At 37.9% G+C, this 26,505-nt stretch overlaps 1 protein-coding gene across 1 annotated transcript in view; it reads left to right on the forward strand.

Moving 5' to 3' along the window:
- Window positions 1-1,046: 1,046 nt before the first annotated feature.
- LOC141432963 (uncharacterized) overlaps window positions 1,047-26,505 on the forward strand; it is a gene marked incomplete at its 5' end in the record, with an annotated part of 58,384 nt that continues 32,925 nt past the window's right edge. Inside the window, 27 exon segments of the mRNA XM_074094801.1 lie at window positions 1,047-1,142; window positions 1,350-1,579; window positions 2,664-2,883; window positions 2,972-3,067; window positions 3,141-3,373; window positions 3,833-4,052; window positions 4,301-4,393; window positions 4,505-4,734; window positions 5,128-5,347; window positions 5,443-5,538; window positions 6,186-6,418; window positions 6,683-6,902; window positions 7,014-7,106; window positions 7,210-7,436; window positions 7,833-8,043; window positions 8,370-8,468; window positions 8,945-9,177; window positions 10,027-10,237; window positions 10,332-10,427; window positions 11,068-11,294; window positions 12,285-12,495; window positions 12,812-12,901; window positions 13,616-13,842; window positions 14,019-14,235; window positions 15,370-15,465; window positions 16,314-16,521; window positions 22,826-22,988. Of these exon segments, the coding sequence (XP_073950902.1) occupies window positions 1,047-1,142; window positions 1,350-1,579; window positions 2,664-2,883; window positions 2,972-3,067; window positions 3,141-3,373; window positions 3,833-4,052; window positions 4,301-4,393; window positions 4,505-4,734; window positions 5,128-5,347; window positions 5,443-5,538; window positions 6,186-6,418; window positions 6,683-6,902; window positions 7,014-7,106; window positions 7,210-7,436; window positions 7,833-8,043; window positions 8,370-8,468; window positions 8,945-9,177; window positions 10,027-10,237; window positions 10,332-10,427; window positions 11,068-11,294; window positions 12,285-12,495; window positions 12,812-12,901; window positions 13,616-13,842; window positions 14,019-14,235; window positions 15,370-15,465; window positions 16,314-16,521; window positions 22,826-22,988 (4,796 nt within the window).

Consider the following 26,505-nt stretch of genomic DNA (forward strand, 5'->3'; position numbering starts at 1 on the left):
TTTATTGAAAACTTTGATCAAGATAGAATCACACCTTTGACGCCAAAGACTTTGAACATTGATTAATGTAAAGTAAAAAGCCTGAAAAATATTGAATACTAAAATCATTATTTTTAAAAGACAGTGTATAATTTCGCTAATCTGAAACCTCAATTTAACTTGAAAAACAGAGTTTTTTTTGAGATGATGATGAAAGTTAAAATTTAATAAATATCCTTCTTGCGTGCTTCCACATTTAGCAAGGGTCATACTCTAATAGTGAGGACGTATATTCTTAAAATTCAGTTTTGTTTTAATTATATTCGAATAACTAGAAACAATATGTACTGTCAGAATAATATCGAGAAGTACCTAACTTAGTAAAGTTGTTGGTTTTAGTTAATGGATATAAACCTCTACCTAGTAACTTAGTTAATAAATGTTGGTTACTTTACAACCATTGGCATAAACTTTACGATTAAAATCATGAAAAATAGAAAATATGCATCAATATAGGGTGTGGCGACACACTAATTATATAATTCGGATAAGCTAATACTCGTAAGTTCATTAAATTGTAACGATAATTTCAAGGTCTTGATGTTATATATTCTTACCAATTGTCATTATTTAACACACACACACACACACACACACACACACACACACACACACACACACACACACACACACACACACACACACACAAATATTATTTGTAAGTTTCGCATTTATAATATTATTTGTAAGTAGGATATACGATATCGATGTTCCTATATGGTGTCAATATGTATGGTATAGCTGTGGATTATCATAAATTTTCTTGTTTGTTCTTTTTTGACTAGACTCATGTTGACAATGTTCAAATCAACGAACGAGTAGTAATTTTAGTATGACTACTGTAAAACTTACATAAGTTTAAAACTTTGCCGCTTCGACGCGGTCGAATCTGGGACGAATTTTGTGAAGACCGTTAAACACGTACTTATAGTAGTAGGGAGTGTAGAAGTCTATTAGAGTAACAAAGTAATTTGTTTCCAACTACAATTCTACGTCTTAATTTTCAGTGTCAGTAACTCAAGAACTGCTGATTCTTGATACCAATTACAATGGATACGCTGTATCGTATACTTGCGTGAATCTACCGAATAATCAAAGAAGAGGTGAGAATATAAGTATTTATTAGGTAAATTTCAATCAACTATATTTTCTCCTGCAAATCACGCTTTTCATCAAAATTATCACTTCTGCAGTTTATATCTTTTGTACTTAAGTTAATAACTTTGTAGAGATTATTATTTTTTTATTTTTTCAGTAATGACAGTAAGACATCGAAAATGCGTAAAGTATTGCCAATTATTTTCTTTCAGTGAACAGCTGGATTCTCAGCAGAACCCAAACAATCTCAGCAGCTTCTCAGACGGAAGTTACTAGAGTGATCAACTCGCTCCTAGACCTCAATACCGAATACTATCAAACTACCGACCAAAGTGATGCTGGGTGCTTCTACTACCCCATATTCACGCCAGGAGTACCAGTCGTATTCCCAGGACAGGGTGATGAAAGCATTCCAGTTCAAGCTAACTTTGATCCTACTCGGGTAATTACTAATTTCTCACCTACTAACATAGGCGTGCCTTGAGGGTATTAAAGGCAGCACCTAACATCTGCCCCCGCACTCACCAACCTCCACCAGCAACAGTACCATTACATTACATTACCAGCAAAAATACAATTTTCTATGTTCCTTGTATTTATATCCATGACGTTGTATCCTGGATATAATAAGGGGCTGTTTCACCATCCATTGATTAGTCTTAACTGACTGTTAAATGTGATGCCGTCTCTATTTGTTTTGTTCGAATAGACGGAGACGGGATCACATTTAAACGTCAGTTAAGACTAATCAATGGATGGTGAAACAGCCCCTAAATGAATTAATGGTGAACGATATTAATGCTAGCGCATTATACGAAGATAATCGATACAACTATAAGTAAATAAGACGAATCACTTTTAATTAAAAAGCTCTTAAAACCACCCAATCGAAGTAGCGATGTTCGACGCCGACGCAGGTTTACACAACGATTATTTCCACTTTCACACTCGGGATGTCTCGGTTTAAATCGAAAAGGAAAATACAAACAAATTACGACAAATTACTATTTCTTTTTTGTTTTGCTATCAACTTTTTTACCTTGTCTAAAACCGGGTTTAGACTTGCAAGAAAAATCGTGCAAGTTGCGTTACATTGTAAGACCGTTAAGCCAACGAGTTTGTAGTGGTCAATCGAGCGCCGCAGTGTAATGCGACTTGCACGATTTTTCTTGCAAGTCTAAACTCGGCTTAATTATTTACAAAGCCGGATAATATGTTGCCGCGGCAAGAATCAAGATTTGGTGATTTCAATCATTGTAGAACTGCCGAATGTCAAAGTGGAAATAATCGATAGTTAACGTACGAACAGATATAAACAACAAATGTGACGAGACGATGATAATACTGATAGTTCTGGAAATATTAATTGGTAACTAATTATGTACTAAGTAAAGCTTACAAATTACCAACTTATACTAATCCAAGTAAAATTGTTGTTTTACTAAAATTTTAATAATGTTTTTTTTTTAGTATAAACAATTTTAAGTGGCTACACCGGTTTTCAAAGTTTATTTCGTTAATTACAGTACACCGATTTATGGCATGACATTGAGTCGTACCCATCCACTTTCCAACAAGGAACTTGCAACAATGCCTTCTACACTCTGACACCGGAAGGGACCGTCGATGTGTTCAACACTCAAGTTGTGGATCAGCGCTTGGACACAATCAGTGGCGTCGCTGTCATACCTGATCCCACTCAACCTGCTAAATTGCGCGTCAGTTTTCCCATTGCAGGAACTAATCGTAAGTTGTTCTTCTTTGTCTACATTATCTGCATTTTTTTCTTATATTATTACTATAGACTCTTCTAAACTAAATTTGTATCTTTCAGAAACAATTTCGACGAACTATTGGGTCCTGGCGACGGATTACACGTCATACTCTCTGGTATACACCTGTGAAAATCTTCCGAACAATCAAAGGGCTGGTAAATATTCAATACCTACTTTATTTTTTGCCTCTTCGATGAATGGAAACAAATTAATACTTACTTTTTTTAGTATTCAGTTGGAAACTGGGTAGGACTCAGGCACCATTTTCGGATGCCGCCAATACAGCCATGAACGCCATGATAAACACCGTAGATGTGTTGGACAGTCAGTACTTCGCTATCCGTGATCAGTCAGCCGCTGGCTGCTTCTATTTCCCTGAACCCGAAATTGGTAGACCTGTGATCTTCCCCGGCCAGTGCGACCAAACTGTCGCTGCTTTCCCTGGCTTCAACTTAAATCAGGTAATTAAAGTCAAGTTGACTGTATTATAAACTCAGCCACAGAGGTATGCATGAAACAAAGTAGGTGCACACATGTATTATGCAATGCAGTTACAAGTATAAATAGAGTCATTAACGATTACGCGTGCTGTCGCTCTTATTACAATGTCATTAATGTCTAATTTTGACAAAATCACGCGTCTTCGTGGATTTCACTAGGTATACAAGCTTCTATCTTTAATAAAATGGTGATAAAGTAATGCTGGTAAAGTAAATTTCAAAGCAATCTTCTCATAACTAACATATTTCTTTCATGTGGTCTTAGCACGGGTCCTTACAGAGCTAAATTAAAGAATTTTCAATTCAATAAAGTGTTTTTTAATGCAAATCCATTTTATCGTTGGTTCACACGATCACATCGCATGTGTTTCCAGTTCTGTCCATAAAAGGGTACAATTTCAAATTCATATTATCTTTCAGTTCGCTGGCACTTGGCATGAAGTCCAGAGTTATCCCAAAGAACAGCAAACAGGCACTTGTGTAAATCACGATTTCACAGCTACTACCTTAGCCAACACTCTCAACCTTGTGTCCAATCAAGTCATCAGTCAATCACTCTCTTCTGCCAGTGGTACCGTGGTTACAGAAACCACTGATGGAAGTGGAAGACTGCGACTCAGTATGACCGTAAATGGTGTTTGTAAGTATTTCATAAAATACCTATACTTATCCTTTATAAGGTGTTTATAAGTAAATTTAATTTTGTTAAGATTAACTGTCCACCAGTGACCAGCAGTGGTGTAGCGGTATAGCACGCGGTACGGAATACCGAAGACCTGGGTTCGATTCCCAGTGCTGGTCTTATTTTTCTGGTTTTTCTGTGCATCTATATTTCAGTTTGTATTTTCAACAATAACTGTGCTCATGATGAATTTTGATTTGTTCCAGCAATCAATTTCCCATACTGGGTTCTGGCAACCGATTACACTAGCTATGCATTAGTATACAGCTGTGTGGATAGACAGGATGACACTAGAGCAGGTAAAGGAAGAAATAACCTTATTAAAAAAAGTTTGAACGAATTATTTTATTCATTATGTTGTGTATATCACTATTATCTGGGCCCTCTAATAAACCACATTACTTTTTTAGTGTACAGCTGGAAACTCAGCAGAACACAGACGTTACCAGAAGCCGCTAACACGCCCATCAACAACGCCATAGATGCTGTCCAAGTCTTAGATAACCAATATTATGAGGCTGTTGACCAGTCGGCAAATGGCTGCTTCTACTACCCAATCTTTCAGCCAGGAGTACCAGTCATATTCCCAGGACAATGCGATGAAAGTATTCCAGTTCAAGCTAACTTTGATCCTACTCGGGTAATTACTATTATATACCTCAAAATTTATATTTTAACAGGAGTATATAATCCTGTACTTCAAAATGTTCAAATAGTACAAATTTTTACGACCTTACCCATATAAGTGGAACAGCCGGCGATAAAAAAAATGTGTGACTTAGTCTGACATGGATCCGATACAAATTTAAAAAAATAAAGAAGTAGTATCTAGCTTATGTCGTAAAAAGGGATTGTTATCTAAAATAGCCTTTCAAATACTAAATATTCAAACTGCGTGGGCCAGTTGAAACAAAAGACAAAACGGTTTACTATGTCATCAACAAACATACGTTTCGGTACTCAAAATATGCATTCTCTTTGTTATAATAATTTGAACAAACTACAACATGCTTTTTTAACTTCTTTATTCTAGTACGTTGATTTATGGCATGACATCGAGTCGTACCCATCCACTTTCCAACAAGGAACTTGCAACAATGCCTTCTACACTCTGACACCGGAAGGGACCGTCGATGTGTTCAACACTCAAGTTGTGGATCAGCGTTTGGACACAATGAGAGGCGTCGCTGTCATACCTGATCCCTCTCAACCTGCTAAATTGCTCGTCAGTTTTCCGATTGCAGGAACTAACGGTAATTTGTGGTTTATTTCTACTCTTTCTAAAAACTTTTTCTTACCTATATTATAATCAGAAGCTCTTCTAAATTTTAATAATTGTATTTTTCAGAAACAACTTCATCAAACTATTGGGTCCTGGCCACGGATTACACGTCATACTCTCTGGTATATACTTGTGAAAATCTTTCGAGCAACCAAAGAGCTGGTGAGTATTCAACACGTACCATTCTTTTTTAGGGTTCCGTAGTCAACTAGGAACCTTACAGTTGTGCCATGTCTGTCCGTCTGTCTGTCGTCTGTCCACGGCTATGCTCAGAGACCGTTAGTACTAGAAAGCTGTTATTTGGCATGAATATACATATAAGTCACGCCGACAAAGTGGTAAAATAAAAATTCTTTTTAGGATACCTCCCATAGACGTAAAGTGGGGGTGATTTTTTTTCTCGACTAACCCTATAGTGTGGGGAATTGTTGTTTAGGTATTTTAAAACCATTTGAGGGTTACCAAGATGAATTACAATCGAGCGTCCCCCCCCCCTCTAAAATCTAAACTGTTGGGTGGAAAAATTTGAAAGCATTCAGGATGGTAGTAAGTATATCAAATTTACAATAAAAATTATAACGGCTAAGATTGCTTCAGAAATATTAGTAGTTTAAGAGTAAATAGCAGCCTAAGGTATAAAATTTACCTAAACTTGGAAGATTCTGTATACAATAGGAAATCCTTAGGAAAATATTACTTGATTTTTTCGTAATGGCTACGGAACCCTGTCTTGGCCGAGTCCGACACGCTCTTGGCCTGTTTTTTTTCTTTCAGCAAGCGTAAAAGAAATTAACATTCCCTTTTTTCAGTATTCAGTTGGAAACTGGGTAGAACCAAGGCGCAATTTTCGGCTGCCGCTAATGCAGCTATGAACGCCGTAATAAACACCATAGATGTATTGGACAGTCAGTACTTCGCCAACCGTGACCAATCTGCTGCTGGATGCTTCTACTTCCCTGAACCCGAAGCTGGCAGGCCTGTGATCTTCCCTGGCCAGTGTGACGAAACTGTCGCTGCGCTCCCTAACTTTAACATGGCCCAGGTAAGTTATAACATACTGGTCACCTTTATTCGCGTCTTACGACATCTCTCTCTTGTCTTAATTAATATACCGTTGATTGACTTTGATCAATGGTGGGTAGCAGGTAGGGCATGCACCCGTTTCTGCGAGTTCCGCAAGGAACCGGGTAATACCCGGTTCCTTTGAGGTATTCGTGGAAGCGGGTGCATGCCCTAGTAGCAGGACTTTAAAAACACACATTTCTCTCAACTTTATGTCATTTACTAACCTTAACATTACTTTCAGTTCGTTGGCACTTGGCATGAAGTCCAGACATATCCCAAAGAACAACAGACCGGCACTTGTGTGAACCACGCATTCTCAACTGGCACTACAGCTAACACTCTCAACCTTGTCTCAAATCAAGTGATCAACCAAATTGCCAATTCAGCCAGTGGTAACGTAGCTCTTGAATCCACTGATGGAAGTGGCAGATTGCGACTCACTATGACCGTCAATGGCTTGGGTAAGTATTCTCTTTTTTATCCATTTAGCACAAAGCTCCTGAAATACACAAACAAAGCTATAAACCTAATGACGTTCCACCTCGATGTTAATGAAGTTTTTTCTTTTACAGCTATTAATTTCCCGTATTGGGTTCTGGCAAGTGATTACAATAGCTACGCTTTAATCTACAGTTGCATGAATAGAGCAGATGACACCAGAGCCGGTAAGGAAGGATAAAGCTTTGTCTCTAACTTCAATACAAGAAAATATTAAGATTTCTAGGACAATCAGAGCTATCGATTGTAACCATTTTATATTATTTTCAGTGTACAGCTGGAAACTCAGCAGGACCCAGACGCTCCCAGAAGCCGCTAATACTCCCATCAACAACGCCATAGCAGCTGTCCAGGTCTTAGACAACCAGTACTACGAACCTGTTGACCAGTCTGCGGCCGGCTGCCAATCATATCCTGATATCCCCGCCGGTGACCCGATCATTATTCCAGGGCAATGTGGAACTATTACTCCAGTAGCTAACTTCCAATCTGCTGCAGTAAGTTAATAATACATAGCACACACAATATTGGAAGTAAGCGATTGCGGACTGTGTTTTGGTTCCAAAGTATAAGCTTATGAGTTAATTTAATAATACAAAGTCAGCATTTGCTCTCTCTACACTCTATATCTCGTTGCGTAACTCTAAGCTTCTCCAAGAGACCTTCAGTCAAGGACTACGTCTCAAAGCCATTAAGTCATCAGTCATGGCTGGCAAAACACACTGGCTGAAGACTTTATTGATGAAATATTCCTTTAGTAGCCAACAAACGGGTGTAGTCTTTTGAATTTTATTTTGTGCTCATCTCTGCGCAAAGTTCATATGACATCAAATTTTATTCCAAAATGATGCATGTCTACTCAACTGCTGTAAAAAATTGTTATTACTTTTTAGTTCGCTGGTAATTGGTATGAGGCAGCCCGCTACGCGTCTCAGCTTCAAAGTGGTGATTGTGCTGCCAGCGAGTTCACCACTAGCGGCCAAAACGGATTCACTCTTAGTCAAACCATCATCTACAACGAGAGGCTTACCGTCGTGTCCGGTAACGTGACACTGCCGACTGATGGTTCTGGGGTTCTCACCGCTGTTCTTACTGACGGAACCAGTAAGTCTTACGTAGTTTTACATGCTTTAACAAATCGTATCAACTTTATTTGCCTTTATTAGAAGTGAATTATTTAAACAGAAATATTTACTATACATCATAAATCAATACAGTGACTCTTGATTAAATACCACATAGTAAGCAATACAGAAAACATGGAGATAATTTCATGGAAATGATGTATTATATTATATATTATCTATGTACGAGTATAGGTACTATCAATATTGCCATTTCAAAGGCTTAACAATTTTTATGGAATTCCTTTTTCTTTGTCATTCAAACGAGCTTTTAGCAACATTTTTATATGAAATTTTCTTTTTCAGTTACTTACACCACTACCATTTACGTTTTGGATACTGATTACAGCGATTTTGCGTTATTGTACAGCTGTGAGAACGTAGCTGACTCTAATTCAAGACAAGGTAAGTACAAAAACCATACCAAGTAAATTATTTATGTGCAAGGTCCATCTAGATTATTGTAATGTATATGTATCTACTAATTAAATATACCAACAAGCAGAAGTAGTTACGCTGCTATGTACCGGCAAGGAAAGTAAGACAGTAAAATTCTTGGGACATGAGGTTCTATCTATACGAATATATTTTGAAATCGTTATGGTTTGTAATTATTAACATAAAAGTAACATAAAATAAGTTTCTGTTAAAAAATACATTTTACTACAAATTTTTTTGCTGACTTTACTTGCATTGTCATTCAACTTTAATTTGTATACCAAATTTCAAGTCGATCCGACTTCTGGAAGTGTGTCGAAATGAACATGCAAGATGTGACCCAACGACAACAAACATGGCGTGAAATAAAAGCTTGTAAAAAAGGGTGGTCTGAGGTATTCAGTGTATTGATTAATACCTTGTTTATGTATATTTATTTGCAGTTTACAGTTGGAAACTCAGTAGAACACAAGCTGGACTCTCTCAGGCCGCCAACGACAGGATAGCTCAAGTTATTGCAAACACGGAGGGTCTCCTGGAATACTACTACCAACCTACGGGTCAATCCAGCAACGACTGCTTCTATTACCCAGTATTCACAGAAACTCCTGATTCCATTATTCTGCCTGGAGCATGCCCGTTCATTAGTGCCAAACCTAACTTTGAACCCGCACGGGTACGTATCTAGGCCGTTTAACGTGTTATCTTAAGAGTGTTTATTAGTCTTTCACACGAAAACGTCTGCTGATGCCTTTGCAATTTTATTCCAATACGAGTATTCTCACGGAATGTAGAGATGTAAAGATGTGAAAACCTGGAAATCTGAATTGATTAATTTATTTAAGCTTTGCGAAATTTCCAATTACGGCATTAGGTACATCATCAATTTTTGGGAGTCCCCTTGGAAATTAGTGAATTCCCGAATATTCAATTCAACTGTCCAATAGGATAGGAACAAAAAATATTACATTTACCTAAATCACAAGTCAATACAAAGAATTGAAAAGAAATGAAAATCAGGATAGACAATAGAACACTGTAACCTGTGTAACCTTATAGATACCCAACGACAGAGTTATACAATTGCTGCAAGGTTTTAAGTATGCGCTAACTCTATATTTCGCGGGCAATCCTTAAACTACATAATAACCTAATTTTCAAAACTCAGACTACCAAGCCTAGTTTTTTAAGTACCTAGGTATAGCTTTTTAAGTATAAGTTCCTAATTATTGTTACGAGCGTAGACTGTAATTATAAAAAATCTATTTTTGGAACAGCAGGGTCTCCTGCTACAGGTAACCTACTTACCTACTAGGAGGCCTCAAACTATACTTGTAAACGAAACAGTTATAACAATAAATTATTATTATTATTATTACTGTGCTGGGCCGGTCGTGAATTTAAGTAAATTAGCTAATCAAAACTGAGATAAGCTTTAATGAATAATAAAGTGTGATTCAGTAGACTTTTAAGCAAAGTTTAACTTTGACTTTTGCTTATTCCAATTCTCATTTTTCACTTCCAGTATCTGGGCAACTGGTACGACGTAGCGAGCTACCCTATCGAATCGCAAAACGGAACATGCTCACGCGCCGAATACACTCTTGTTGATGGCGTTATCACAATCCGTAACACAATGGTTGTAGATGAACAACTGAGGGTTCAAAATGGTATAGCGCGTCTTTCCTCGGGTGGCACTGGACTCCTGACTGTCACTTTTATATTGGAAAATGGAGGTTTGTTAATAAACATTATAGCCAAACACAATCTTTTTCGATTATTGCATTTCGAATTTAGTATGATAACTTATTTCTAACTAACCGTTTTCAGTTGAGGTTGTCTCGACGTACTACGTGCTTGAAACTGACTACACTAGCTTCTCCCTAGTTTACAATTGCCGTAATCTACAGGATGGAACTAGACAAGGTATGTCATATATGAAAGAATCCTATTCTCTTCAAAAACACAAGACAAACAGATTTTTATGTCTCACCGTCACACGCAAACTGACACCTTCTAGCATTTCTTATTTTTTTTTTTATTTTTTTTTTATTTATTAAGGCAACAAACAGTCACATATTTAAACATTGCATTTAAGACATGATAAGGTATAGACCTGGAGTGCCATAACAGTAATAAAGCATACATCGGTAAACAGGAATGGTAGATGCGATAAAATGGCAATTGCAAAATCTTCTTAATTCTTATGGAGTTAAACAAGAAAATTGGAAAATTGGAACTGCGTGCGTGCGTGCGTGCTGCGTGTGTTATAAAACCTGAAAGCAATGGAATCGCTCAAACAACATCCTAGATGAAAGTGTTTCAGTATTATAAGTCCGAGTTTGTGCTGCTGTTGTTCAACGTTGAAAGTAAGACAGCTGGTGGAATAACTGGCACATGAAAGTAATCTCAGTCCCCGATATTGGAACTACTTTCTTTTCTGGTGTGCTCATTAGACTATGACTTACCATCAGGTGACCTACTTATGATCTGATAGTATGTCACCATAAAACGCATAACAGTAAGATTCCATGTAATTATACCTCTCTCTCTCGTTTCATTGCAGTGTTCAGTTGGAAACTCAGCAGAACGCCAGCACTTACTGCCGAGGCGAATACTATCATCAACAACATTGTCAGCAACACTCAAGGTCTACTGGAAGACTACTATTTGCAGACCAGCCAATCTGTGGAAGACTGCTTCTATATACCAGAACCGGTGCCTGGTCAATCAGTTCTGTTCAGAGGGACGTGTCCAGTACCCACCTTGATAGAAAACTTTAACATCGCCCAGGTTAGTTGGTTTTAATGGCTACTAGTGCTGCACTTGCAACCCAATGCACCCGTACTCATCCAAAACCGAACTCTACTTCCCTTGCACGTGAAGGTATAGAATTGAAATTTATATAAAATACTTACTATAGGGTTATGGTGTCTTGGCTGTTGGCAAAAACGGAACCTTTATACGATCACTATGTTGTGTCTGTTTTTTTCTCAGTTTGTCTGTCTATGTCAGGAACCATCTAAAACGACCCCACACTGCGTATATTTTGCTTGAGAGCCGGCTCTGCTAACATGGATATTGATAGATACATATCTTTAAATTGGTACGGAACTCTCGGTGCACAAGTCCGATTCGCAACTAGCTGTTTTTAGGGTTCCGTATCCAAAGGGTAAAAACGGGACCCTATTACTAAGACTCCGCTGTCCGTTTGTCACCAGGCTGTACCTCATGAACCGTGATAGCTAGACAGGTGAAATTTTCACAGATTATTTACTATTTCTGTTGCCGCTATAACAAAAAATACTACAGAGTAAAATAAATATTTAAGAAGGGCTTCCATACAACAAACGTCTTTTTTTTTCGGGGGTTTTCTGTAGGATAGATCCGCAACGGGGCTATCCGACACAGAACTAAGGTCATCGACATAGCTCACTCAGAGAATCACCAAGTTAAAGTGGCAGCGGGCTTGTCATGTCGGTCGAAGAACCGACGGCCGCTGGAGTAAACGAGTTCTTGAGTGGAGACCGCGTCTTGGCAAACGTAGTGTAGTGCTGGCCTCCGGCCAGGTGGAGTGACGATTTGCGAAAGGCTGCTGGTAGAAGCTGGATGCGTCTAGCCGAGGACAGGGCGCAATGGCGCTCTTTGGGGGAGGCCTATGTCCAGCAGTGGACTGCTATAGGCTGATGATGATGATGATGATGATGACAGAACCCTTCAAAAATTGTAGTTCCTCCGCAAACCGCCTGAAACAATTGATGACACATTCCTCACTTGTTTTAGTATCTTGGCTGGTGGCACGAGATGGAAAGGTACCCTAGCGAGGACGTCCCTGGCGAATGTACGAGCACCAACCTTATCCAAAGTCCCAGTTCCACCACTATCCAAGTGGTGGACAGCAGTGTGTACAACGGTGCACTCAATGAAACTACAGGAACCGTGACCATTAGCTCTACAGGCATAATGATAGTCACCAAAGACAACGTTGAAAGCAGTGAGTATATTTAATTACAAGTAACAAATGTCTAAATCGCATAACTCATGAGATCTTGCAGTTAAATTCCAGGATTTTACTGTATTTGAATACTCTTTTAAACTTACGTTGATCTTGATTTTCATGGATCTGGCAATCGAAGTGTATAGCAGGTTAATTGTTCACAAAACCCATTTTTACCCTCGACTTAACTATCTATACTCGCCTGTGGCTCAAACTAATATAAAATGCTCGGGCAAAATGGCGCGTTTTATATACTTATTATACAATCTACTATTTTCTGTTTGTGGGTAGTTTAATGTTTCTTTTTTTGCAGTATTGTACGTGCTTGCTACAGACTATACGTCATACTCTCTCGTGTACTCGTGCGACACTGTTACCACGGACTGGGGCCCTTACAGTCGAGGTATGATCGTCATATTTTGTATGAAAGTTTTGATGTTTTTCCAATGGTATTCAAAAATCACGAAAATCCAACTGTTTAACCTTTTTTTCCAAAAACTTTAAACTCATAGAATAATATGGATAAACCTGACTTGAGTAGATAGTTTTTATTCATCTTTCAAAATATGTTTCGGTTAATTCCATCAGTATAATTCTATGTCGAAAATACAAACTGAGACATGGATGCACAGAAAAACCAGAAAAAGAGACCAGCGCTGGGAATCGAACCCAGGTCCTCAGCATTCCGTGCTGAGTGCCATGCCCCTACACTACCACAGGACAAGAGTACAGACACGAATTTCTCCTATGCAGGAGATATTCTAGGAGATGCACATAGGAGAAATTCGTGTCTGTACTCCTGTCCAGTGGTAGTGTAGGGCACGCAGCACGGAATGCTGAGGACCTGGGTTCGATTCCCAGCGCTGGTCTCTTTTTCTGGTTTTTCTGCGCATCCATGTCTCAGTTTATATTTGCGATATGGTTTTACGGGATGACCGTAAAAGTAACAAATTTGGAGTTGAAATAAAAAATACAAAAAGACTCCAAATAACCAGTCATAATATAATTCTATGTCTCTATTAAGTCACTGTATAGTAATGTCAGTTGATTATTATGCTGGAGGTGTTTCTATGGCTATAAATATCATCATCATCATTAACATTCCCATCGTTTTCAGTATGGAGCGCCAAGTACAGCAAGTTGCGGTCTCTATCAGCAGCAGACAACGCTGCCATTAACGCCGTCATTGCCACCAATCCTCGGTTGCAACAAGACTTCTACGAATCTGTCAACCAGACAGACGCGGCCTGCTTCCACTACAGAGAAGACGCTAGTGAACAGGTCATCTTGCCTGGACAATGCGACACCCAAATCCCTGTTCAAGCTGGATTCGAAGTTTCACGGGTAAGCATTGAGAGACCAACATCTATTTGCACTTACCGTCAGTTGACCTCTTGGCCGTATCTCTTTCTTGTTTAATAACATTTGGTCGTCTATCGATCTAAGTTATAGGGTTCTCTTACGTTGATACAAAAATGTTGTGATTCCTCAAAGCATCATACTCATCAATTTCTTCACAGTTCGCAGGCACATGGTACCAGATTGAACGTTACCCCTACCCTCAAGTTAGCAACGAAGGCACGTGTGTAGGTACCCGATACACACCTAACAACAATGGACTCACTGTTCTAAACTGGGAGGTGATTGATGGAACCCTGAATACCATTGAGGGTTCAGCGACGGTTGATGAGGCCACCGCCACTTTGAATGTTAACCTGCCTCAAGAAGGCGATGCAGGTAAGAATACGAATATAATTAAGGATGGTAGAACTTTAAGTAGCCGTGACTGACGGGGAGGGGTTAATTCCTATAGGCTAGGCAAGCAGGCAGATATATTGTTCTGGTATATTAGACAATAGAAGAACTTACTTTACCGAGTAGTAAAATTCTAGGTGCGCCCACACTTTAATGATGCCTGGTTTTATTTTAGAGCATAATTGGTCCCCAAGAGACATTCCGGGACACGTCGAAAACAAAGCAAAAAAAGAATGGCTGTAGCCCGGAATCTTAAAAATAAGCCAGCATCAGATTTTTTAGAGCCGCGGTGGCCTTGTAGTTCGGCATTAAATACCTCTCAATCTGAGAAGATCGTGGTCTGAGAAGGTGGTGGTGGAAATACGGGTTCGTAGGTAACTCGCAGTAGTTGCTTTGGCAGAAAAAAAGGAGAATTTTTGGTGTGAAAGGAAAGGAGCTAAAGGAACTACTTACTGCGGATAATCCGGGCTCGCATCTCTGAACTTTTCGAAATTCATATGCGAAATTACATTTTAAATTTACCACTAGCTTTATGGTAATAAAAAACATCGTGAGAAAACCTGAACAAACCTGCGAAACTTTTCAACGGTGTGTGTGAAGTTCCCAATCTGCCACTGGGCCCCCGTGGTAACTACAACCCAAACTCTCTCATTCTGACAAAAGGCCTGTGTCCAGCTGTGGGACGTGTACTGGACTGACTGAATGAAAAGATTTTTAAGAATGTAGAATATTTATATTTTTTGGATTTTTACAAGCTTTTATTTTTACCCCCGACGCAAAATAGGGGTGTTATAAGTTTTACCGCTATGTGTGTCTGTCTGTGGCACCGTAGCACTTAAACGGGTGATCCGATTTGAATGCGGTTTTTTTTATTTGAAAGCAGGTTTTCTAGCGATGGTTCTTAGACATGTTTCATTAATGTTTGTTCTTGTTGTTGTGGTTCTTGTAGATTCATTTTGACCCACTTCTGCTGGTCGGATTGACTTGAAATTTATTATAGATACCTACATATGGAAGTGCCATGACAATGCAAAGACAGTCAACAACAAATGCATTCAGCAAAAAAATCTTCTAAATTTCTTTTTTACAGAAACTTATTAAAAAATATTGTTTCAGAAAACCGAAACGCAGAACTTCGCGTTCTGCTCACTGACTACGACAACTATGCTTTGTTGTACTCTTGTGTCAACATCAACTCATTCCAACGATCAGGTAAACACAATAAATACTTTGACTTTGACTTTGACAGGTTAGTATGAATTAGATAAGTGCTCGTCACTGTCCCAATAATTGGCATCTTCAGTCTTATATCATCAGCAATAGAGATGGCAGCAGGGTGTCGTCTATTGGGCATTGGTGTGTCGAGCATTCGGCCATTTACCTTAGTTTCGTGGGTAAAAAAATATTATTGCATCACTTAGATTATTAGAATATGAAGAGTGGACACGTATTTTTTTTGTTGAAAGATCTACCCAATGATTGTTAACCCATATTATTATGGGTTTACATGAGACGAAAAATATAGTTTTCACACCTCTCCTTCAGAAAAGTAGCTTTTCCTCCCTGACGAGAGGGATCAAAGTACAACTTTTCTGTTCAAGGCTTTTCTAAGTATTTTATTGCAAATGCCATTTTTTGAACTTGATAATTGTACATCCACGCCGTTTTCTATGCTGGTTGTTCTTTAATAATATTTAGATTTTTTTTTTCAAGTTTTTTTAATGCTCGGTGTGAAAAATTGTACGAGCCACTCGGGAGCAAAGTTATTTTCATCTTAGGCTACTCCCTCCTTACTTAGGCCCTCGCTACGCTCAGGATTCTAAATTGTAGAATCCTTCGCTACATTCTCGATTCAATGTACACCCTCGCCGTAAATACACAATTTTGCTCCCTTGTGACACAAATAACTATTTTTTCATTTTAGTGCACCACTTTGTCGGCGTGGTTTATAGCCTTATGCCAAAGAAAATTGTAAAAAAAGATAATTTTGTTCACAGAGAAGCTAATAACAAAATTATGTGTACGCGCACTGACCTTAATATTGTTTATTCTTTTCACAGTCGGTGCCTTCAAAGTCAGTCGTACCAGGGCATTGTCCAATGATGCCCAATACGCCATCGAAAACTACATGAATCCTCGAGAAGAATTTTATCTAGATTATTTCATTTCTATCTCACACAACGAGCAGTGTCTGGAACCCAGTTCAGCACTTCTCGTGAAGAGCAGTATTATTGTTATCCTTGTTTGTTACGCTCTGCAATTGGTCATGTAATCTATAGAGGTACAAATAAGAGTCTATGCGCAAAAGAAATTTACCAAAACTTGTAATGAGGTACAAGAGTTGTTGCTAAATAATCTTTTGAGAATTTAAAATATCAAGATCTCATCGACTCTATGTTTTGTTTATTATTAATAATAAATACAGACGCGGAATGAAAAAGTTGGCCAGTTTCAAATAAATTCGATTTCACGTTGCAAGCACCTGTTACCTTTATGAATGAAATTATGACGGAATGTCATATACTCGGTCAAATAAAACTGATACTGAGCAAGCAAAGACAGACCTAAGCTGGTCAAACTTTTAATTCCGCGACTGTACCTAGTTTTAAGTTCAAACTATTTACGTCTAAAATTATTTTATTTTATTAATTTATCAGTAGATAGTAGTAGTGATTTTTACTTCGAAATAAATTGATTTTGTTAAAAATATTTTCTTTTATTTAAGACTGTTTTCTTTTCTCATCATCATCATCATCCTTACAGTAAGGCAAAGTGTGACGGTCAGTAATACAATTATTTTTAAATTATCGCTGGAGCGATTAGTCTCCAATAATGTTGGTTAAGACTTCCATTATTAATCTCACAATTTTTATAAACATACAAATAAAAACAATAATAAAAAATAAATGCACAAAATTTCAAAGACCTAATTTAAAAAAAAGTAAATAGGAATTATTCATCCATGTTTTAGATGTTTTGGTTAAAAAGTCTACCTCTTTAAGAGAAGTCTCTTCGTTCCATTCTCCATACAAACGTAGTCCCGGTCTCATTTGAAAACTAGGCGACAGAAATAGATGAAATTTTCTAAGTATACTAGCCGTAATTATCTATGCCTGTGGTTTTTCAGAATTTCATATAAATGTGTAATATCAGAATTACAGGAGCTCAAAAGTCGACAAAAAAAAGATGTCAACTTTGCACGAGAATTACAGACTAATAAAGCATTTTTACAAAAATCAAAAAAACCACAGGCATAGAAAATATAATGAATATCTAGATTGTAAAATATCATTGATTTCTGTGCTATACCACAGAATATATAATAGTACTGACGTACAGAATGGCCACGCTCCGCCCCGCACCGGTTCGAGTTACCCCACCCCTCAAGCGCAGATTGCAGGAAAACCGCAGGAAAGCAGTCGGGCGCGCAACGCGATGTACTAGTATGTCGGTCGCACCGTCGCACGTCGCACGGCACTAAGTTCGGGAGCAATAATTACATATTACATACGATTTAACAATCGAATGTTCAGAGACAAATCCTTTAAAAGGAAATATTTTAGTGTAAGTAATCTTTAATTAATAAGGTCTCAAATGATTAAAACAATAAACTTTAATTTATAAAACATTCATTAGTATTTATTTCCTAAAAACTCAAAAATCAATCATATTCTAATAATTTGTCGCTCGTACAAAGTCACATAATTTTCCGTGAAATCCGCGCGCCGGCAGTTCATTGCTCGGCTCGGTGGCCGTGAGTCCGCGAGCAAGCGCCAACTTGTCAGTGGGCGCGCGAGAAATTGAGGTTCCTACCCTGCCTGCCTACTTCCTTTTGTAAATAAATAATGCTTTCTAAAAGTATCGCGATTAATACATGAAATAACTAATTAGGTACCGAATAATTCGTTCAAGTTTGTAGTCTTATATTTATTGTAAGTAAGTAATTTAAAATAATAATGCTTAAATACATAGACAGACACATTTATGTAGGTTTAAATAAAAATATATGATTAACGATTACATTTATTTACACATCTAAGCCATACCTACATACCCTATAGTACTAGGGTTTTGCGATAGTCAGCCCTGTGTGTCTTACGCACACATTGACGCGTGTACAGACGTCGTCGTGCCTATGTAGATTCAAGAACGCGTATTTTGTATGGCGTGGCCGCCCTGTGGCTATACTTTTCGTATAATATGAGGACAACGAAACCCAAAATTCAACCGCCCTAATCTTGAAAAGCCTACAGCTATCTCTATATAAATTACGGACGTCGTTGCGGAAGACATGGGGAGACGGCTGCGAGCGCTTATGTCACGAGCGATAAAGACAGCAATATCCCAAACGAATACCTAACGCGGCCGCGCGGCCGGCAGGGAAACTTCTCTTAAATTACATTAATACAATGGACGCATTATTTATTGTTCCCTTTTATCAGTACAGTATGTCAAAGATCCCAATTAACGTGGTAAAAAAACTGTGCCCTTAGTGTAAGTTTTCGGTTACAAAATACGTCTCGATCGCGTTCGCGTTAAATCTCAATTTGTATGCAAACACGAACAGCGCCTCTAGTGGAACGTTTGCGATGTTGCGATTTTAACGCGAACGCAATCGAGACGTATTTTGTAACCGAAAACTTACACTAGGGGCACTGAACTAACGTGTGACGTCATGCAAAACTTCACTTTTTACAATTTACCGTGAATGTAGTATTTGTATCTTTTGGTCGAAATTTTAAGTTTGTAGATACTATGGGGGTTCGTGGTGGCCGAGTGGTTTGACATATGGCCTCTCAAGCAGAGGGTCGTGGGTTCAAACCCCGGCTCGCACCTCTGAGTTTTTCGAAATTCATGTGTGGAATTACATTTGAAAGTTACCACGAGCTTTACGGTGAAGGAAAACATCGTGAGGAAACCTGCACAAACCTGCGAAGCAATTCAATGGTATGTGTGAAGTTCCCAATCCGCACTGGGCCCGCGTGGGAACTACTGCCCAAGCCCTCTCATGTTGAGGGGAGGCCTGTGCCCTGCAGTGGGACGTATATAGGCTGGGATGATTAATTACTTTTACTCCCTAGGGACTAAAGGACTTACTTTACTCCCGCCTCGTAAGGCTTTATTGACCTACTTTTAGAGCATGAGAAGTGAAAATTCTATTACTTACCCGAATCTTCATCTATTTCCTTAAACAACTTCTAAACTATTATGTTAAACTTACAAAGCATTTCCTTCAATTAAGTAAATTGTATGTGGAAGACTATATGATTATAGCTTCCTGACTTAGTTTCGTTATCAGTAATTTTTTGCTATCTGCAGGTAGGTAGAAGTAATTTGCCTGATTTCTCGACATTTCTGCTGATAAATTGGTAGCAATGATTAAAAATTTAATATTTTTTACCTGATTCTTATCTTATTTATAGTAGATTATTATCGTGGCCTGGAAGTAGGCAATAGCTGGCTGAGTATGAGTATTAAACGGACGAGCTTGCGAGTCCGTTTAACTAATACGAAGCCAGCAATTGCTATTCCAGCCGAGACTAATATAAAGCTTTTCTCAAAAATGGTAAATAATTCTAAAATAGAACAAACTTTTTCTCAAAATATATTATAAAATTTAATTTTATTCCAATAGTTTTCTTATGCTTTCCCGCCTTTTTTCATTAAAAATAAACTGCAGGTGTATTTTTTCACCGAAAACACCACAAGCTATTTCAGACCCAATAGAAAAAGTCCGGAGTTCCAACAAAATATCTGATACTGGAAATTAGACTTGGCTGTATACGACTTGTGCCAACATTTCCATGGCCTTTTTAACTTTAAAAAAAAAAGTGACTGATTGCAGGCGCGCTAATTCATTATTGTCGAGCTAGCGCGCCTGCAATCTTTTTAACTATTTAATTTTTCGCTGACCATAAACTATGCACTTCACCTTCTGATATGTAAAGAATAATGTCAACTTTTACGGACATTTTTGAGAAAAATAGTTTAGTCAAGTACAAAATTCAGTGCTCTTCTTTGCCTTATATGTTTCCCTTATATTAATGTCTAATAAAATACCTATGATTCTACTCTTATTGCATTGTTGTTTCAAATCAATACTGAACTTAAAATGCAAAAGCTAGTGAAATTTATGTACGGCCAAGAACTTTACCGTACGTTACCAAAATGTCAAAAATATCGGTTTATTGGTACAATGAGTTAAGTATTTTTGACTTTCGAACTTTAAGAGAACATTCAACAAGTCATATGAAAAAGTTAAAGTAAGACTTTGGCCAAAAGGTACGTAGTTTTTCTTCGCAGTGAACTGAACCGTCCATTAAGGGGCTACCCGAGGTTTTCATCGATTTTTGACAAGTTTTGTATCGTATCTCCTACTTTTGCACTACAGATAGAATTATAAGTCAAACGGTTATCGGTTCTCCAATCTTTTATCTCCATTTTTGCCTACCGTATTTTGAAAAAAATGAATACTTAATTTTGTATGATTTTTTTAAACATTGTCTGTAAAAACACTTATTTCGTATCTCTATTGACGTGAAAGATCTAACATATACGAAATCTACAAATTTGGGTTCGTCTTTGACGTCTCTAAAAACTGGTCGTGGGTTTTCATTTGAAACTAATTAACACAAAAGTTATGGCCAGAAAACCAGTTTTTTGGCCTAAAATTGTTCAACTTTGATGCGAAATATCTCGAAAACAATGAACTTTGAAGTAAATATGGGATACTATATTGCTTAAAGCCGTTGTTGTTAATATAATAAGCTACAAAAATCATTAGAAAACCAAGGAATTCAGATCGAAGGTCATTGGGGCATGGGATCCCTTTAAAGCTAATGGAAAATAAATTAAAATTTAATTAATAAAAAATCGACGTACTTATATAATCTTGATACGATAGCTGTATCGATATTCATGAAATCAGCTGTACAGTGTTCGGTGTTGTGTGCGGTATAACGACGAAACCAAGACTAGCCTTCATTATCATCATCATCTGGACCTATATACGTCCCACTGCAGGGCACAGAACAAGAGGGCTTTCCTCACGATGTTCTCCTTCACCGCAAAGCTCATGGTAAATAACAAAAGAAATTTCGCACATAAATTCCGAAAAACTCAGAGGTGCGAGCCCGGGAATGGAAAGGAAAGGAAAGGTGGACATAGGTCAAACTATACTAGGCCACCACGGTGGCCTTATCCCTAGCCCTATCCCAGAACTTAAGAGATGAATCTGTTCTTGACGATAATGAGAATAGATGCGGTTCTCTCTATTGTCAACTACAAAGTACAAAGTCAAAGGGCAACCAAGCCATCCATCTTACTAATTTCTAAAGGGTTCACTAATATGTTGCGTCATTATAATCAGCAAACTGATAATTATGCAAAGTATATGATTATGCAAAAGTATCATTCGGCTTAAAAATGAAAATGTTGCGCTGGGATAAAGTCCGCAACGAGTACGTCAGGGAATCATTTAAAGTGGCCCCAGTCGCAGAGAAACTTAAAGAAAGTCGACTTCGCTGGTACGGCCACATAAAAAGAAGAGATGAGAGCTACTCCGTAAAGATAGCGCTAAACATCCTTACTAAACCCCGTGGTAGAGGAAGACCGCCGTCTACATGGTGGACTAATGTTAAGAGGGACCTGAAAGCCCTGAATATCTCACCAACGACAACCCAGGACAGAGCGTCCTGGCGCCGACGAACAAGGAGGCCCAACCCTGGTTGAAATGGGAGGGGGGCAAGAAGAAGAAGAAGAGGAGATCATTCGGCAAAAAAAAATAGGTGATACCTGTTATGCGAAGGGTATTTCAGAGAATCGATATTATGCAAGATAAAGGGAACCCTTTCTCAAGAAAGTCGCCATGATGGTTCACTATTTAAAGCGCTATACCAATTCTCACCCGATCACCGCCTCCACTCCAGAATGCCAAAAGGTAGACATATATTTGAAATGCAGGAAATTCGCGATGTTGTGATCAGGCATTTGCCTTTATCACGGCCACATAGTATACATTATTTAGACGACCAGATGGCCTAGTGGTAAGAGAACCTGACTACGAAGCTTGAGGTCCCGGGTTCGATTCCCGTGTCGGGGCAGATTTTTGTATGAAAAATACGAATGTTTGTTCTCGGGTCTTGGGTGTTTACTATGTATTTAAGTATGTATCTATCTATATAATTATATTTATCCGTTGCTTAGTACCCATAACACAAGCTTTGCTAAGCTTACTTTGGGACTAGGTCAATTGGTGTGAATTGTCCCGTGATATTTTATTTACTTATTTATTATTATTAGTAGTAAGTAGGTAGGTTAAATGCAGAGTAAAATAACTACTCAGTCACGTAAAAAATGTCTCCGAGACTACTATTTTTTCAAAACTTTTGTTCACCAGTAATTCGTTCGGCCATATTTTGTTTCATGTTATTTCTCCAAACACTCCGACCGTCGACGTTTACCAAAAGCCCACGCACAATCATAAATCACAGAACAGATTAAAATGCCTATCCACATCGATTGATAAGGAAATTATAAAAGCAATATGAGCAGATAATTAAGCCATTTAAATAATTAGTTCGGGAGTGGTTGCTGCAGAAAATAATGATCTCAAAATGCTGACGATTATATTAGTTTTTAGTCTCGTGGGACTTTTAGGGAGTAGTGCTCAAATAATACAGGATGGACAGTGCAACCCGGACATAGTATTGGTCAATAATTTCAACATTGATAATGTAAGTTTAGTAAACTATTATAAGAATGCTTTACAGGTGGTAGGACCTTGTGCAAGGTCCGCCCGGATTGCTACCACCATCTTGCTCGCTAATCCTGCCGTGAAGCAGCAGTGCTTGCACTGTTGTTTCGGCGTGGAGAGTAAGACAGCCGGTGAAATTACTGGCACTTGAACTAAACCAAACTCTCATCTTAGGCCTCTAGGTTGGCAACGCATCTGCAATACTCCTGGTGCTGCAGATGTTTATGGGCGGTGGTGATCTCTTACCATCAGAAGACCCACTTGCTCGTTTGCTATCCAGCCGAATAAAAATAAAAAAATAAAATGACGTATTTATTAATAAAAATGCTCAAATTCTTCTTGTACATTTTCGGATGTTACTGGGTTAGTCCCTGAACGCCCCTGTAAAGGTTTTCAATGGTAATTTTTGACTCAAAGTATAGTCACGCCTTGGATGTGGTACACTTAGAACATCAATCAATGTATGGGAACATTGATATCCACGACATAAAAGTCCCGGAAAATATTAAATTAAACTAACCGAATCATCTGCTGAAAGTCTTTAAATCTTTAAAAGTCATTTGAATCAGTTAAATTGCATTATAATTGTATATTTGTTACTAATGTAGACGGTGATTAACTTTATTGAGGTCTCGAATATGAGGTCTACACAACATGAACGTCCACCGGAAAATTCTTTATCCTACCCGTAATCATGACGCGTGCAACAGCGAAAAAGCGGAAAAATCGGAAAAAAAGTTATTAAACGTAATGTAATGATGGTCAACATCCTGTAACAAATACATAAGGTCAACCGGGGCTATATCGTCTACGGGGCTAATGCGTCCATTCCAATTGTCATAAGCAAAACATCCTTTTGAACTATTCACGCCATTTTTTTAAAAAAGGCTTTGGCACTAAAAGTACAAAAAATGAAATCGTGACCGAGCTCTTTTTTTAAAGTAATCCGCCAACGAGGTCAATTAGACGCTATAGCCCCAAATATTGTTGTTCAACTAATTACCCTAAAATAAGGCTAGAATTTAGCGTACAACATAATAATTAACTTTGTTTTGTGTGCTTTTATAAAATTATCTCGATTAAAATCATTCCGACCAATCCGATCACATAATACCAGTAAAAGACGCTTTCACCCCACTTGGGGTTATAGCGTCTAAAAATTCCAGCTTTTACAGAAACTTAATTTAAACGTGGACATACTGGGTCACCATGGCCTCTCATGGTAGGATCTCCCGTCACGCCAGTATTAACGACATCATCCGTCGGGCCCTTGTCAGTGCGAGAGTTCCGGCAGTCCTCGAGCCCAGCGGGCTGACCAGGGACGACGGCAAGAGGCCTGACGGAATGTCGCTGGTGCCTTGGAGCATGGGTCGGCCGCTAGTTTGGGATGCCACTTGCGTTGATACCCTAGCACCGTCCCATATTCCAAGCACCAGCGTCACCGCTGGCGCTGCGGCATCTTCGGCTGAAAGCCTCAAACGCCGCAAATATGCCGCCCTGGAAACCAGCTACATGTTTGCGGCATTTGGTGTTGAAACCTTGGGGCCTTGGGAGCCAAGTGCGCGTCGGCTGTATAAATATTTGTCGACGCGCCTAATAGAGGCCTCGGGCGACCAGAGGGCTGGCCACTATTTCGCACAGCGTATAAGTATCGCTATACAACGAGGAAATACGGCCAGCCTTCTGGGCACCTTACCCATTGACGGCAATTTAGGCCAAATTTTCTATCTATAGTTTAATTATGTTATATTATGTTTGTTTTTAACAATAAATCATCATTAAAGTATACAAATAAATACCATCAAATTTGAATATTTAAACGTAGAAGTTATTAAAATGCCATAAAATGGCACTAAAACATGAAATTAGATCAAATATGCTAGCTTGTATCATAAGTTATAGCTTTTAAGGATACATAATGTGTTTGTTATAATCTGATAAATATGCTGTTTAAAGTATTGTGACGCATTCGCCCCGGTTGACCTTACAATATATCTTACATCTAATACAGTTTAATTTAGCTTGATATTTCGGCCACGTTACATCAATCAGGGTCAACTGAATTAATGGGTCGACTGATTATGAATGAAAATCGCTAAAGATTAAAACAAAATAGTAAACTAATCACATTTATAGCTACTTTTATCTCGAGAAATTGAATAGCTACCGCATGACATACTAAGACGTAGAAAAGACAGCAGATATATTATTCTTAATATTATATTTGATTATATAAACGTAAATACGCTTGATCAACTACACAGGTACCTATTTGCTCACTAGAACAAACTTGAACTATAGAATTGTATTTTATAAGTTTATGCAGTAAAATGTTAATATACAAGTATAAACGGTATAAAACTGGCTGAAGCTCGCAGCTTAGAACACTTTGTAATTTTGTGTTATTATGTATTAAAATTAGGTATATTTTGCAATTACATCTACTGGCCGTCCAAGTTATCTCATGCTCATAACTTTAGATAATAGTAACAGGGGAATCCTTTTAATTTATCATGTAAAATATTATCATAACAAATCACGAAGCCATTTCAGTAACTTAAATCGCCAAGATAAGATACTTCAAATATTAATATAACTGTTCAAATATTAAAAAAAAAAACATAACCCGGAACAAGAATACCGGGAATTGAAGTAAATCGAAGATAATTAATGTTATTGATTTGCGTCAAATTACTGTTAAAGATTAGATAAAAGGCATTCTTCAGGAGCTTACATAGAATGATCAATAAGAATTAAGTATTTATAATGTTTCGTAATATTTATAGGTAATCGACTTTTGTGAACTTAGAAAACTTCAGTGCAAGTAAACCTTCTTTAAAGAATAAATAAATAAATATCATAGGACACTTGACACCAATTGACCTAGTCCCAACTAAGCAAAGCTTGTACTAAGGATACTAGGCAACGGATAAAATACTTATATAGATAAACACATACTTAAATACATATTAAACATGCAAGGAGAACAAACATTCGTGTCATTCATACAAATTTCTGCCCAACTCAAGCTTCGTAGTCAGATTCTCTAACCACTTACAGTTTAAATAAAATACTACAAACAAAAACTCTGAACATAAAGGGCCAATACAGTAGCTTTTTTGATTGAAAAACGTTGCAATACGATAGCCTTAAAAAATAACTCAATACAATTTGAAACATGTTAGCATCTCGTGTGATGTTTGAGATAGTCAAGTACGCATGACAATTAAGTATATTGATTCGGGTGCATATTTGGTCGCATAATCTTTGAATGTGATATTATTGTTATGTTTGTCATAATTTTTATAGACATATTTTTTCCCCACTGAAACCGTAAAATGTTTATACATGAAATGGTCATCCTGTACAACACTACGGTTAGGTTTGGTTTGTTTTATAATAAATCTGAACATTTAATATATTAGACCCATATTATTGCTCCATGTGGAAGTGGAGAAGGACGGGTTTCTCCACGGAAGAATAAAAACAAGTGGAAG

This window comes from Choristoneura fumiferana, chromosome 11 (genome assembly GCF_025370935.1).
Source record: "Choristoneura fumiferana chromosome 11, NRCan_CFum_1, whole genome shotgun sequence".
NCBI classification, from domain to species: domain Eukaryota; kingdom Metazoa; phylum Arthropoda; class Insecta; order Lepidoptera; family Tortricidae; genus Choristoneura; species Choristoneura fumiferana.